Source organism: Aegilops tauschii, chromosome 6 (genome assembly GCF_002575655.3).
Source record: "Aegilops tauschii subsp. strangulata cultivar AL8/78 chromosome 6, Aet v6.0, whole genome shotgun sequence".
NCBI classification, from domain to species: Eukaryota; Viridiplantae; Streptophyta; class Magnoliopsida; order Poales; family Poaceae; genus Aegilops; species Aegilops tauschii.
The window spans coordinates 434,329,187-434,345,261 of NC_053040.3; the positions used below are offsets into that span (position 1 = coordinate 434,329,187).

Below are 16,075 nucleotides of genomic sequence, written 5' to 3' on the forward strand. Positions count from 1 at the left end.
TGAAGTACTCTTTCATGCATGTTTTACGGAAACACATTCCACAGGGCCAGACACCTCTTCCCTCCCGTCCCGACTCTCCCTTCGCCCCGCACAGTTCTGGCCCTAAACCAACCCCTGAACCCTCCCAATTCCCAAATCTAGTCGCCGAGGGAAGCTCGCCGCATCCCTCCCCGGAGACCCCAATGGAGGAAGGCAACGGGGCGCAGCCGCCGCCCTTGCCTCCGCCCGACGCGCCCGAAGCCGAGGGGCATCTAGCTCTCGTCCCCATGGACCAGGACGCCGCCGCGGAGCCCATGGAGGACGGCGCGGCCGGGGGAGACGCCGCGGAGCCCATGGAGGAGGACGCGCCCACGTCCTCCCCGACCCCGTCCGCCCCCTCCGCCACCGCGGCCGTCGACGACTCCACCGTCGCGCGGAAGCGCCGCCGCCGCAAGAAGCAGTTCCCCGGCATGATCCCCACGGCCGGCGTCCGCGTCCTCCGCGCATCCTCCTCGTCGGGGGCCACCGCGGCGCACCTCGCCGGCATCCCGCGCCGCCGCGGCCGCCCGCCGACCAACTCCTCCCTCCGCCTGGCGCGGGAGCTGGATTCCGAGGCCACCATCGCGCTCGCCGCGGGGTTCCCCGCGGATACCCTCTCCGAGGACGAGGTCGCCGCCGCCGTCATCCCGCTCATAGGTGGCGCCGACCAGGCCAACTACCTCGTCGTGCGCAACCATATTCTCGCGCTGTGGCGCTCTAATCCCCTCTCCCCCGTCGCGGCCAACGCCGCGCTCGCATCCATCCGCGCCGAGCATGCGCCCCTCGTCGCCGCCGCACACTCCTTCCTATCGGACCATGCCTACATCAATTTCGGCCTCGCCCCCTCCATTGTCTCCCTACCACCAATCCCCCCTCCCTCCCATCCTCCCCCTTCTGTCCTCATCGTGGGTGCTGGCTTTGCTGGCCTCGCCGCCGCACGCCACCTTATGTCCCTTGGCTTCAAGGTTGCCATCGTCGAAGGCCGACTCCGCCCAGGTGGCCGTGTGTTTACTAAGACAATGCGGTCCTCTGCAGCAGACTATCCTGACATTGCTGCTTCTGCTGATCTGGGAGGCAGTGTGCTCACTGGTATTAATGGGAACCCCCTTGGTGTCATAGCACGGCAGCTTGGGTTCCCACTTCACAAGGTGCGGGACAAGTGCCCGCTGTATCTTCCGGATGGCCGCCCAGTTGACCCTGACATGGATGGTCGTGTTGAAGCTGCCTTTAACCAGCTTCTTGACAAGGTTTGCCAGCTGAGGCAGGTTATCGCAGATAGTGTCCCACACGGTGTGGATGTGTCACTTGGCATGGCACTCGAGGCATTCCGGGCAGCGCATGGTGTTGCCGCTGAGCCAGAGGAACGGATGCTTCTTGATTGGCATCTGGCCAACCTGGAGTATGCCAATGCCGCTCCTCTTGCTGATCTCTCCATGGCCTTCTGGGACCAGGATGATCCATACGAAATGGGTGGCGACCACTGCTTTATACCTGGTGGCAATTCCCAATTTGTCCGAGCACTTGCTGATGGCGTCCCGATATTCTATGGACAGAATGTGCGAAGGATACAGTATGGGTGTGATGGTGTGTTGGTCTACACTGATAAGCAGACATTCCGTGGTGATATGGCGCTCTGCACTGTTCCCCTTGGTGTGCTTAAGAAGGGGGACATTGATTTTGTGCCGGAGCTGCCAGTTCAGAAACGAGAGGCCATTCAGAGATTGGGTTTTGGGCTTCTTAATAAGGTTGTGATGTTATTCCCTTTTGACTTCTGGGATGGTAGGATTGATACATTTGGGCATTTGACTGAGGACTCTAGTCAACGAGGTGAATTCTTCCTGTTCTATAGCTATTCTTCAGTCTCAGGAGGTCCACTGCTCGTTGCCCTTGTTGCTGGGGAATCTGCTATCAGTTTTGAGAAGAAGTCACCAATGGAAAATGTCGAGAGGGTGTTAGACACACTTAAAAATATATTTTCACCCATGGGGATCGAGGTACCAAACCCACTGCAGGCAATATGTACTCGATGGGGCACTGACAAGTTTTCATATGGATCATATTCCCATGTGGCTATTGGGTCTTCCGGTGATGATTATGATATTTTGGCTGAGAGTGTTGGTGATAGAATCTTCTTCGCCGGGGAGGCAACAAATAGGCGGTACCCTGCAACGATGCATGGAGCTCTGCTTAGTGGGTACAGAGAGGCTGCCAATATTGTAAGAGCCGCTAGAAAGAGAGCAAAAAAGGTTGACTTATCTGAGAAAACAGTTGTCAGTTATGAAGTCAAAGATATTGTTAAAGATGATAACATTGATTTGGATGATCTCTTCCGTACCCCTGATGTTGCTTTCGGTGGCTTCTCAGTTCTGCATGACCCATCTATATCTGAACCTGATTCAGCATCATTGCTGCGTGTTGGAATTGGTGCCAGAAAGTTAGGCTCTGGTTCACTTTTCCTGTACGGCCTAATAATGCGGGAGAATGTAACTGAGCTAGCTGCAATGGAAGGCGACGAGCAGCGGTTGAGTACACTGTACCGAGATTTTGGGACAAAACTGGTGGGATTGGATGGCTTGGGTGATGCTGGGGAAAGCCTTATATCACGGATAAAGGCTTCTTCTAAGAAGTAGCATCCAGTCAAGATGTTGGAATGGTTGACTCAGCTGTAACAGTTGTCAGCTCTGAGCATTTAGTTTGCAAGTCCAACATAGCTGCTGACCCTTCAAGTAATTCATTCATTTCATTGATTGCTATATACCTCTCAATTCTCATCAAGGTGTAAGCTGTGCCATGTAATACTGGTTAAACCATGGGTAGTCATTGAAGATCATATCACCATGGGTAGTCATTGCAGATCATATCACCATGGGAAATAATGGAATTCTTATCAGTACTTTCTGTTCAGACTTGATACACCTCTCTGACACTTCTGTGATGACATTGTGATGCATTTCTTTTTTTGTGATGTAGCACTTGCTAGCATTTTCCCATTTGGGTGTGGTTATATGGTATTCCCTCTGCACCAAAATGTAAGACATTTTTTAGTTTTGCATAGGGCATAAAAACGTCTTACATTTTGTTACGGAGGGAGTTGTTATGACTCTCGATATTGTTTGGAATATTTCTCCAAGTTGCCATTTCTTGTTTTGTTGGTGCTTTGTTTTTGTTTCAGGATTCAGTCTCATTGATTAATTGTGCGGTGTTGCTTATTCTGGAAGGTGGTTTTATATGAACTGCAAAGCATGTTAGTGTTTATTATTCATTGTCTTCAGCAAGCTGTAGGGTAGAGGCTCTTGTAGGTGACAGCTCAAGAATTTGTTTGATCAGATGGTCAGTGTGATACCATTCTTTCACCTTACAACCTATTAGTTTGACTATGTGTGCAGTAAATAATTTTTGAAGGAAATGCTGGAAACCTATAACTTCTCCAAGAAGCAGGTAACCAATCTTTTACTTTTCCGAACTTGATTCTAGTGAAATGCAGTACTCCTATTGGCTTATCCAACTGAACATTATTTATTGTAATTTTGTCAAATAGATACGACATAACTTAAATTTACTGAGCTCCCTAAAATAGAGCCTTTTGATTATCTAACTGTATCTTGATAAAATTACTCCAATTCAGGACCTTTACGATGGTAGTTAAGACAAATAATTTTCTTGACGGTAGTTTTGACTTGTTTGAATAATGTCCTGATTTTAAGGTTAACGTTGTCACTCATAGCACACACATTATATAACTGTGCTGGTTGGAGGCATGCTTAAGGTTCACAAGCTTGCAGTGCCACTATTAAATTTGCATCAAATTTAAAATGGCGAGCCTGTCCTGAAGCAAATTCGCAATTGGTTGTTCAATTCGTAGCTAGCCGTTTCTGGTATAAGCCCATGCTTATGTTAGGATGTTTGAAACTCAGTACGTTCTTCGCTGTTGATTGCATGTTTCTGTTTGATTCACCAAGATGGTATATACGTTATCGGTCAGTAATTTTTAGCTCTGTTGTGTCATGCTAAAAGTTGCATGCTGGCTAACATGAGAAATGGCTTGTTCTTGATCTGTGCTCAGCGGTTTGTTGTGATAAAGTTACTCCAATTCAGGGCCTTTACAATGGTAGTTAAGACAAATAGTTTTCTTGACAGTAGTTCTGATTTCAAGGTTTTGACTTGTTTGAATAATGTCCTGATTTTAAGGTTAACGTCGTCACTTTGTCAGCATAGCACACACATTATATAACTGTGTTGGTTGGAGGCATGCTTAAGGTTGACAAGCTTGCAGTGCCACGATTAAATTCACATCAAATTAAAAATAGTGAGCCTGTCTTGATGCAAATTCACATCTGGTTGTTTATTTTGTAGCTAGTCGTTTCTAATATAAGCACATGCTTATGTTTGGATGTTTGAAACTCGGTACATTCTTTCTGTAGATTGGATGTTTCCGCTTGATTCACCAATATGGTATTACATCGTCGGTCCGTAATTTTTAGCTGTCAGGTCATGCTACAAAATTGTGTGGTATGTTGCTTTAGCTAGAAATTGTGTGGTATGTTGCTTTAGCTCCAGACTTTGTTTCGGTGCTGGTCGCCAGCGATTGCGCTGCGCGGGTTTAGTAATGGAATGAGTATTCCGGTTCAAAAAGAAAAAAGAAATTGGTCCGGTTTCAGAGTGGAAGCTTGAGCCGAAAATACTTGCCAGGTTTGGGGTTTTCCTGCTGAAAACCTCATATTTTGGTCTGTTCTTATCGTTATTATGTCTTGGAAATTAAAGAGTGGTTGTCCGTAGTAGTTGTAAGGAGACGACGCTCTCTTTCTTGGTAGCACCTGATTTTTTTTAGGTCAAGTTGGAAATGTGGGACAGGCACGTGATGCAGCCAGGAATCCGTGCATATATGCTGCTTCAATTTCCCATAATCGCTTTCTGGTAATGACAAAGGCATGTTTACGTGCAGTACTGTTTTATCCCTGCAGATGTACTACAGCATGAGTGATCATTCTAAAAAAAGGTACCAGCGCCGTGTTCTTTCATTTGAATTGACCAGCCGCTCGATGGGATGTTTTCTAGCAGTATCTGGGAGTACATGTTTGTCAGCAAGCACGGCTGCTTTTCTGTTATTCATTTGCACAGTGCCGCGCCTCGTGTTTTCCCTTGTATAATCTGCTACCCACATCTTTTCTTTTCCATTAAAAAGTTTGAGTTGGGGGCTGGCTCCGGTACGGCGCATTTTTGTAACATATTGATGTCCCAGAACTGCGTAGGAAACTGGGTACCCAGCAATGATTTCGCGATTCTTTTGACGGATGCTTAATGGCTGAGGACTGCACTGAGCCAGTTGTGCTTCTTGGCCTGTCTGTTAGCTATTCGGCAAAAAAAATTGTCGCGCTGACGTTGTACTACCCTGCGACCGTGTCCCATTCTGAAGTCTCAGTCCATGTATGCTAATAACCGAGTCACCGAGATGGCTGTTTGTGCAATCAGAAAAGAAAAGGACTGATGTAGAATGTTCGTCGTTGTTCATTGTTCACTGCCGTCGCTGATTTTGTCCACTGGCAAGCGACCAACCGAAGGTACTTTCTCGCGATCTGCCTGCAAGTGGAGAAGCCTCTCCAGTGTTAGGCCCAAAACCAACCGCGTTTAGGTTTCAGCTGCTGCCGTGCCAGGCGTGATCATCATGCAACATCGCACGCGTTGGTGCAATCTTGGCCGCATCCCACATGCATGCGCCCAACCGCAACGGATAATAAAGTGGCCATCCACCAGCCTACTGTTTGACATTGACGCCCGTGTTCGAAAAATCCTAGCTGTTCTCTTTTGTCCATCTTCCATCTACTAGTGCTTGCTCGACACTCCGCCCTCAGATAATCCGACCCGTGATCTAGTATATGGCATCCAACGCGGCGGCAGATGGATTTGGGCGCCGTGCGTTCTTGGCCGCATCTACCGTGCCGTGCTGGCTGCTGCTGCGCTCGTGTAGATTCGCGGCAAAATTCGACCCGGCATTTCCCAGAAGGGACAAGGGACGACGCGCCGTGCACTGCTCCTGATTCAACCGGTCGAGAGAGATCAAAGAAGGGAAGAAATCGTTTTGCAGCTTGGAAGAAGGGCAAATTTGACAAATTTAACCTATAGACGAAATCAAATCACAGAATGAACTATCCGTAAAACTATTTCACGCGGCTGACCCGTGGCGCCTAACTCTCAGGCGCTGCACTAGTGCAACGCCTGGGAGCTAGGCGCTACACTGTATAGTGTGGCGCCTAGCTCTCAGGCGCTGCACACTGACTTAGTAATTTTCTGATCACACGGGTGCGACGCTGGCCGTGTAGCGCCTATCTGTGAGGCGTTGCACAGTGTAGTGTGGCGCCTTCGTGTCGGGCGTCACACAAAAAGGTCAGCCGCGTGAAATAATTTCACGGATAGTTCATTCTGTGATTTGATTTCGTCTATAGGTCAAATTTGTCAAATTTGTTAAATTTGTCAAATTTGCCCTGAAGAAGCAGGGATGGGACGAGTCCGGAGGCCTGATTGCGTTCAGCTACTACTACTCTACCTGGAGTAACAAGTAGGAATACGTACGTACGAGCAGCGATGGACAGGCAGACGGATGTTTGTGTCGGTGCGGCGTGCTACGTCGTCGTCCTAGTAGTAGTACTGTCCGGCCAGCGGGAGGACCAGTGTCGGGCAGAATTATTTGGGATGTAGTAATACGAATGTAGTCTCACCGACATGGATGGCATGGATGGTCCAACCATGGTAGGGTTCGTGTCGCACGCTTTACAATTAATGCCACACGATGCATGTTCCATCTGTTTGTTGCAAACTTTTTTTTTCGATTTTTTTTTCTTGCAAAGTTTCAGTTTAAATTTCTGCATTCGTGTGAATCTGTCGCAGCGCATGCGTGTCCGATGCTAGATGGCGATGACCGTGAATTTGTGATAGAGAGATGGGCTCACACTATCATCTAATACTAGCTCCTCCCCCCTCTGCACATGTGTTCTTTCAGCTACTTGCCGCAGTCGATCCCGGTTGACCGACCCACTCGCATAGACTCCGAGCACTAAACTACAGGCTTTCCACGCTGAAAAGGCAGAGACAGAGGTCGGCCAGATCGGCCGGAGGACAGCGCCGTACGTAGCCTAGCTTTTATTTATGGAAGCATCACTGCCCCACTGACCACTGACCTTGGGCTATGCCACTCACGGCTCGTTTTCAGTTAATCAACCGCCTTCCTCGACAAAAGATGGCATACTCTCAAACGAAAATGGCAGCAACTCTTATCAAACCTAGTGTGTTAGCGACGAGCCCACTACACCCATGACCGGAGACGGGCGTGCGTCACGGTGATGGTCGGTCCGGCACACTGTCACTGAGCTGGGGAAGGTTGGTTGGGTCGGGTGCGGGCGCATAGCACGATTGAGACGGTGATCACGGCTCCTAAGCACTCGATCAGCGGGGGGTGCCCAGCCCACCACCGTGGTGGCCGGAAGGTGAAGGTTCGGCCGATCGATCGTGCCCGTACCACCACCGCAGGCGCCCACTTTTACGTATGCATGCACGGGAATGATTTTGCCGCCGCTGTAGCCTGCTCGTGTCTCCGACAGCGGGCGCCGCCGCCCACCTCTTTTCCAGCGGCGCCCCAAGCGTCCAAAGCTATGCCGGGCCAGCGAGCTAGTACGCGCTTTCTGCCCGGGTTCAAAAAGCGAGGATCGATCGAATCCTGACTTGTGCCCAACCGCAGAATATATACTGTTGGTTCGGTTCCAGATTTTCAGCATCCGGATTCGCAAGAGAATGGCTGGGTAAGAGTGTGTCGAGAAAGAAGATTCATAATGTGAAAAAACGTCTTATATTTTGAGACAGGGGAGCATATATAAAGAAACGAGATGATTTTGGCAGTGCATTTCATATTTGAGAAATTTCGCTACTGCAAGAGAAGAATGACGTCCTAGTCATCGATTACTAAACGGAAAATCCTACTAGTATGTAAATGTGGTAATGATGACATGATTATTAAAAAAGACATGATTGCAAAACAATACTTTTTTATATATGTATGTAATATTCACCACTTTCAGATAAAGGTATTTCTACCCGCAAAAGAGATAGATGTATTTCTCCTCTTCCTTCCACTCGACCTACGCTGGCGAGTCCGTGGATTCACCTTCCCTCTGCCTGCCGCTCCGATAGTCGACGGCGGGGAGGGAAATCGGATGCTTCGGCTCCGGCTAGTAGATAGGTTAGACTTCTAGTCCTCGCAGGAGCGGCGCTTGGACGAATGATGCTGCTTCTTCTTCAAGTCGGTCTTCCGGGCTCCGATCCTCATCAAGTTTGTCCATCGTGACGGAATAGAAGGAACTCTGCCGTAGATTTCTGCCACCTATTGGGGGCAGCGAGTTAGGGTTTCTCCTTGTGCGTACACGACAACAAGATTTGATGTTAGGTTCTTTAGATCGATTTAAGGGTTCAAGGGCGCTGGTCCTTAGAGGCATGTGCACGAAGACTTTCCATATGTCATCGACATGGCCAAAAAGACTGGTATGGATGCGGCGACAAGGGCGTGCCGATGTCTCGTTTTGGCAGTTGTAGTGGGCACTCAGTGGCTCGGGGATCTTAATGTAATTTTTATCATGTTTGAGGTGCTTTGAACTTCTGGTGAACTCTTATATATGTATAGTATAATTGTTTTTGGGTGACACATGTATGATATCATAATTTCATGCTCCCTTCGTCCGAAAAAGCTTACATCCATTCGAGGACAAGCTTTTTCGGAAGGAGGGGGTACTTGATATGTGTATATTTGATATGTCTTACTCTTTCTCGGAAAACACAAATAAAAGATACTCTAAAAAAGCCACATTCCTAATTACAATCAATTGATGTTCGCAATGAAACATAAAATCGATAAAACAATTAACAAGCACTTAAAAAGGAAGCAACATTAATATTTAGACATTGAATCATCCATGACTAACGGATCTCACGTTTAGTGTCGTCAGAGAGCATGTGGAGGTGTGTGTTTGATATGACTAACGTATCTCACAAGAATTGCTTGGTGTTTGTCTTTGATTGATCTGCTAGGATTAGGTCTTTGTTTCTCTGTGTTCGTGTGTCTACATGTTGGATTCTTCCGATCTACGACTCCTTTCCTCCACGACAGTTGTTGTTTGTAGTGCGCTGGTTTTGCATGGCGATTTGCCAACTGTATACTACAATAAAGTTTGCCCCGTTCCGATGAGGGAGAGGCGCTGACGACGGCGGCCTTCGGCACACTCCATCGCTTGTGATTGTCGCTAGGTGGTTCTATGAACCTGAATGTAGTTTCTGTTAATTCTGATGTTCTTTGTACTGCCTCGAGAGGCGATGAATATACCAATTTTTTTGAAAGCAAAATCATCCATGACTAACAACGGTTGGGCTTATATTGATTAGGATCATCTTACAGCTCTTCATATTCACATTTCTCCAAGCAAGAACAATACGTTAGAACAATGCAGAGTAGCTGCAACATGTTTCCCTCGGGCCTGCCTCTCACTTCCCTCCGGTGTCATCTTTCTAAAATATAAACCCCAGGCCCCGGGATTACACACGGCATGTGGCGACAACAGTACCTGATTTGGGATCTAATGACCAGCACGATCATCGCTAACTTATTCGACCCAGAGTACTACTGCAAATCTTATAATAAACCCCAGCAAATCCAGCAGAAAAATAGAAGAAAACTCACATTCTGTAGCATCACGAGACTGTCGACCGGACGGACACACGTCAAGCAAAAACTCATCATCCGGTACATCTCCTCTCCTCCTCTCCTCCGCGGGGCCCGCGCCGCATTGATTTTTCAGTTCCATCCCCACCGGCCTCGCCACCCCGCGTCCCCGCTCTCCCACCGACGGCGGGCCCGACCCCGCCCGTCACCGTCACGCACAAGCGGCGTGGACCGCGCCTTTATTTATACCGGTGCCGTCGACGGAGCAGCCGGCTGTTACACACGTAGTAGTAACAGAAGATACGGATTGGGAGCGCGCAGTCCCGTCCCGCTCCGTGGCGGCCGAGAGGGGAGGGGAGATCCGGCGCGGAACGGCCAAGGACGCGCTGCTCTGGTGGCGTGGTACGCTCGCTGGTACAGTAGTAGTACCACCGCCACTGCTGCGCCTTCTCTCGCCCCATTTACTCGCCGTGCGACCGCCATTGATTGGCTCACTGATTGATTGAAGGGGTGACAGGCGGTGGAGTGAGACTGGGAGTGGTCGAGTGCGGCGCCATTGCGGAATTGGGAGCGGGAGCCGGTGGTGGTCCCATGCGGCGCGGGCTCGGGCAGTGAGATCCGCAGCAGCAGCCATGTCGCGGCCGCTGTACCGGGGGTTCTCGGGGGGCGGAGGCGGCAAGGACCGCTGCGCCGACGAGGGCCGCCACTACGACCCCAAGGAGCCCAGCGAGAACGGCATTGGCGCAGGCGGGTGCGGCACCCCCGCGCGGGGGAGGAAGCGGCACCTGGCGGCCGCGGCGGCGAGGATCGGGGTCCTCGTGCTCGCGGCGGCGGCGCTCGTGGGGTCGGTGGCGTGGGCCGGGTCGCTCTACGCGGGGCGCGGGGCCGCCGCGGCGATGGCCGCGGCCTCGGCGCACCGCGGCTACCGGCGGCTGCAGGAGCAGCTGGTCACCGACCTGCTCGACATCGGCGCGCTCGCCGGCGGCGGGCTCCGCTCGCGGGAGGCGGAGGCGTGCGCGGCCGAGTACGAGAACCACGTGCCCTGCTACTACAACGGCTCGGACGCCGTCGACGTCTCGGATCTGGGCGGCGGCGTCGTCATCAGCTACGAGCGCCAGTGCTCGCGGGAGGGCAGGGCCACCTGCCTCGTCGCGCCGCCGCGGGCCTACCGCACCCCCGTTCGCTGGCCCAGCAGCAAGGAGTTCATCTGGAAGGACAACGTGCGGATTAGCGGCCATGAATTCTCTTCGGGGAGCCTCTTCAAGAGGTACATGACCCGCAATTTGTTACTACTGTATTTGGGAAATGTTGAGTTGGTGGCTTCGTTTGTGAATTCGCTTATCTCCGATTGTTCGTAGGATGATGGTGGAGGAGGACCAGATCTCTTTCCCGTCGGACGCACATATGTCTGACGGTGTGGAGGATTACGCGCATCAGATTGCGGAGATGATTGGCCTGCGGAACGAGTTCAATTTCAATGAGGCTGGGGTGAGCTGTTACCAAGTTCCTCTTTGTCTTTAATAATGGTTTGTAGTGTCACAGGTGGTGACTGGAGCAGGAGCTAGCTAGTAGAAATAAACCAGTGACTTTCTGGTTTAGTAGAACTAAACCAGCGACATTTTTGTCTTTGCAAATGACTGAATTTACTTTGTTAAAAAGACACAATTGCTACTGTTGTCTGTCAACTTGCTTAATTATTCTGACAAGTCCTGCCAAAATTTCCATCTGATTTTATTGAACCTAGGTATCAGTAGAGGTTGCATAAGATAACTTTCACCGTAATCTTTTTAATCTGGAATCATGGAGAAATCTCAAGTACAGAAATGTCTCTTCAGTTTTTTTAGATAATTGCACTAACCGCTTTTTTTTTATTCTGGGATTTGTGTCCAGCAGCACTGGTCCATTGTGGTCTTTCCATTAAACATACCTTTACAGATTTTGCATGGTCAGTGGTCTGGAAAGTGCTGGTCAGGTTCCACTTAATATGGCCTTTGAAAACCATGTATAGTCAATGCGTTCGAAAGTGTATATCAGGGTTTCCTGTACTGTGCTGCGAATGTTTTGTTGGTATGACAGCCACTACGATCCATAATGTCAAACATAGTGGAGATATATTGGGTTGTACTTTTCTTGGCAAGTTCATATGATGTTTCCGCTGTTGCTATTTGCTACCTCAGCTCATAGTTCATCTGCTAGTCCGATATCATAGTTCAAGATATTGTTGAGTTTATGCCAGTTCTGATTTCTCAGTGGCATGTAATTTTCAGGTGAGGACAGTCCTTGATATAGAATGCGGATTTGGTACCATGGGGGCACATCTATTTGAGAGAGACCTCTTGACTATGTGCATTGCTAACTATGAGGCATCAGGCAGTCAAGTGCAAATCACACTAGAGAGAGGAATTCCTGCACTGATTGGTTCATTTGCATCAAAGCAGCTTCCATATCCCTATCTTTCATTTGATATGGTGCATTGTGCAAGATGCAATATTGAATGGGACAAAAACGGTATGCACGGAGTATTCCCTTGGTTCTTTTCGGTGTTTAACTCTCATTGATCGAAATTATGTTAGCTAGTCACCAGTTCAAGCTAACCCATCAACAGCCATTAGTGATGTGCATGTTTACCACCTTTTAAGATGTGTACGCAGAGATGACGCAAATATGTTGCTGAGTACTAATGTTAAAGGACATATTATCATCTACCAAAAGTGAAAAAACATACTGTCCTTGTGAATGAATTCTGCCCTATCTTATTTCAGGATTGTTTGCCACTACCAACAGACATACACAGAATTAAGTTAACAAAAATCCATCCGTAGATTTACATAAATATGTACTAAAAATCTTTTTTTACTTCCCATGAAAATTTAACAGTATTGTTACTTTACTCTGATGTTGCAGATGGTATTTTCTTGGTTGAAGTGGACAGGCTCTTGAGGCCTGGTGGATACTTTGTTTGGACATCAAGTCTGCATACACACAGGGCCTTACGCGACAAAGAAAATCAAAAGAAATGGGCAACCATCCGCGACTTAGCTAATAACCTCTGTTGGGAGATTTTGTCACAACAAGAGGAGACAATTGTGTGGAAAAAGACAAATAAAAGGGATTGTTACAGTTCAAGGTATTGAATTTCACATTTCCGTCTTGCCCATCTATTGAATTTAACTGCACACTAATATTTGTAAGTTCTACAATGCTCTCATGGAGATAAAGGTTTGGAGGAATGATGATTTTGCACTCCCGTGTTACAGGAAATCCGAGCCTGTGCTTTGTGCTAGAAGTCATGATCCGGAATTGCCATACTACAAACCACTAAATCCCTGCATAGCAGGAACAAGAAGTAAGCGTTGGATCCCCATTGAACATCGCACAACATGGCCTTCTCAGGCTAGATTGAACTCAACCGAGCTTGATATACATGGTAAGTATCTGCATACACAATGCAAGTAGAAAATCACAAACAGATGGATGATTGCCAGGTGTGAAAATCACAAACAGTAGAAAATCACAAACTTTAGATGTGAGCATTTTTATGGTAAAATGTTGTCCGTCTTCCAATAAAAACCTTCGAAATTGCCAGGTGTGAATTCGGAAGTCTTTGGTGAGGATACTTCAACCTGGGACTCCATGGTGCGAAACTACTGGTCTTTATTGTCTCCACTTATATTTTCTGATCATCCAAAGAGACCTGGTGATGAGGAGCCACATCCACCATTTAACATGCTTAGGAATGTTCTGGATATGAATGCTCACTTTGGTGGATTTAATGCTGCTTTACTCAAGTCTGGAAAATCTGTATGGGTGATGAATGTTGTTCCTACAAATGCCCCGAACTATCTGCCGCTTATTTTTGACCGTGGATTTATTGGGGTTCAACATGACTGGTAAGTAATTGCCCCCGAGTTTTTCCTCTCTGCCCCCCCCCCCCCCCCTCCCCTGTTTCAGGTGTATATTGATTATTCTACTGATTCATATCCCCAACTGTCTATCGTACTAAAAATTCATATTGCATTTGCACCCCACATGTGCATGCCTATACAATGCACAGCCGCGACTCATAACTTTTATCTACAACAACAACAACAAAGCCTTTAGTTCCAAACAAGTTGGGGTAGGCTAGAGCTGAAACCCAAAAGATCTCGCAACCAACTTATGGTTCTCGCACATGGATAGCTAGCTTCCATGCACCCCTGTCCATAGCTAGTTCTTTTGTGATATTCCAGTCCTTCAGATCTCTCTTTACGGACTCATAACTTTTACCAAACGGCATTTTTTAGCATGCTTATGCATATCACATTTTTGTACAAGAATGATTCTTGATCAGATGGGGATCACCACAATGTAAAATGTTACCTTTTAGATAGTTTTATCCTTGTGGATCTTCTGATCACTATCACTCTAACTGATAGAATGTCAAACATCTGTTCAGGTGTGAAGCATTTCCAACTTACCCAAGAACGTATGATATGGTACATGCTGATGGATTTCTATCACTTGAAAAGCGCCAAAAACGTAGATGTTCTACTCTTGACATATTCTTGGAAGTTGATCGCATCCTACGACCAGAGGTAACAAGTTTTGCTAATATTACATTTATACTAATATAGGAACTGGATCGTTCAGTCATGAAACTCATATGTAGGTTCCTATGGATTCTGATCAGTGAGCAATAACGGTGTCATGTTGTGTGTTGGTGGTTCTAAAAGTAAAATAAAAAATGATTCATATGGCTCCATTCTAATTATCGTCGCTTCTGAACTATGCCATATGCAAGAAAGTTTAGTTTGGGATATCCACAAGATAAGCATTAATTTTGGTTTAATTCCAAAAACTCCATCCTTCATTGTTTGACCAAATTGCAAGCGTTAGGTTTTTTTCTATCCAGAAGCAATGTGAACTCTACTATTGAAGATGCGGCATTCAGTATCTCGTAAACTTAGGTCTGATGCACAAACATTCTCACTTACCTGATTTAAGAAATTGTCCTTGTAAAGTACTCTGCGTGTAGTTTTGAATCAGGCTGTCTCTTGGACAAGTCCTTCACTCACATATATCTACAGCCTATGTAAAACAGTGCTTGCATTGACCATTACTCCCCCCGTTCCTAAATATAAGTCTTTGTAGAGATTCCACTATGGACCACATACGGATGTATATAGATGCGTTTTAGAGTGTGGATTCATTCGTTTTGCTCCGTCTGTTGTCCATAGTGAAATCTCTACAAGACTTATAGGAGTATTTAGGAACGGAGGGAGTAGATGATGGGTGTTCAATGTGTTGTCTAAAATTATGTATTTATTTTATGCCTGTGCAGGGCTGGATTATAATACGTGACACCGCCCCTCTTATTGAAGCTGCAAGATCTGTTGCTGCTCAGCTCAGATGGGATGCCCGTATATTGGATCTTGACATAGCCAGCGATGAAAAACTGTTGGTCTGTCAGAAGCCCTTTCTGAAAAAATAATGAGCATACCAGACACTGACACACGATTCAGAAATTGGAATTATTCTTTACCCCCTAAATACTGTTACAACGTGTTACCCGAGAACAACTGGGAACAAATTTCAGTTGAAACACTGGAGGAATGGGTCAGCTAACTCGTCATGAATCGTCATGGGCCGCAAGGCGCCATGAGACTGATCGGGCAAGTGCATGCTGCAGACATGATTGGCGGCTAAGCTTTCCAGGCCAAGGTTTTACTGCCAGGACACGGTGATGAAGGCGGCAAATTATTTTTGTAGCAAAACCATATATTTAATAAAGGGATGATGCTGCGGCGTACATAATCGCAGCCAATGTGTCATATGGGTATAATTCCATTTTTCTCCCTCTCCCTCATTACATTCTCCTCCTCTGTAATGGTGCTCATTCATTCTTGTATCTTGTATGTAAAATTTGTTGAAATTTATACTGGTCATCCCCAGATTACAGTGCTGTGAAATCAAGGTCAATATTTCAGATGAATGATAGGAAAGAGCAAAACAAAATTCTTCATATTAGATGTTTCCACCTGCATTTCTCTTTGTGTCGATTTTGTGCATGTCCCACAGCATGGTATCTGTATTATTCAGGAACTTCCTGCTTTGGACAACTATATATGGAACTTCCAGATTTTCTTACAGATTCTAGTGCAAAATTCTCTCCAGAACTTACAGTTTTTCTTGCAGATTCTAGTGCAAAATTCTCTCCAGCTATTTTGCACGCCGTTTGTGTGTGATTGGTTGCCCATAGACCATAGCCGAACCTGCTTATCTTTAGCTGCATGGGTGTTGCTGTATTATTTGAACCCTCCCATGATTATACTACTTAGTACGCAGGGTGGAACGTCACTCATATCATAGTGTTCTCCAGCT

General features: G+C 47.3%; 2 protein-coding genes across 4 annotated transcripts; both read left to right on the forward strand.

Moving 5' to 3' along the window:
* The first annotated feature begins 35 nt into the window (after nt 1-35).
* On the forward strand, nt 36-2,929 carry LOC109757419 (lysine-specific histone demethylase 1 homolog 1). Its single transcript, XM_020316242.4, has one exon. The coding sequence runs from the start codon at nt 183-185 to the stop codon at nt 2,646-2,648; it is 2,466 nt and encodes an 821-aa protein (XP_020171831.1). The 5' UTR covers nt 36-182; the 3' UTR covers nt 2,649-2,929.
* A 7,048-nt stretch (nt 2,930-9,977) lies between these two features.
* LOC109757415 (probable pectin methyltransferase QUA2) lies at nt 9,978-15,716 on the forward strand. Of its 3 annotated transcripts, none has more exons than XM_045230063.2 (9): nt 9,978-10,117; nt 10,224-10,982; nt 11,074-11,203; nt 11,983-12,223; nt 12,620-12,842; nt 12,973-13,142; nt 13,302-13,605; nt 14,151-14,289; nt 15,036-15,716. In XM_045230063.2, exons 2-9 carry the CDS (start codon nt 10,348-10,350, stop codon nt 15,183-15,185), a joined length of 1,992 nt encoding a protein of 663 aa, XP_045085998.1. In that variant the 5' UTR covers nt 9,978-10,117; nt 10,224-10,347; the 3' UTR covers nt 15,186-15,716. The 3 variants fall into 3 exon arrangements, with proteins under 3 accessions (XP_045085998.1, XP_045085999.1, XP_073358475.1); XM_045230064.2 differs by having other exon boundaries at nt 10,233-10,982; XM_073502374.1 differs by having other exon boundaries at nt 10,075-10,982.
* The last annotated feature ends 359 nt before the right edge of the window (nt 15,717-16,075 follow it).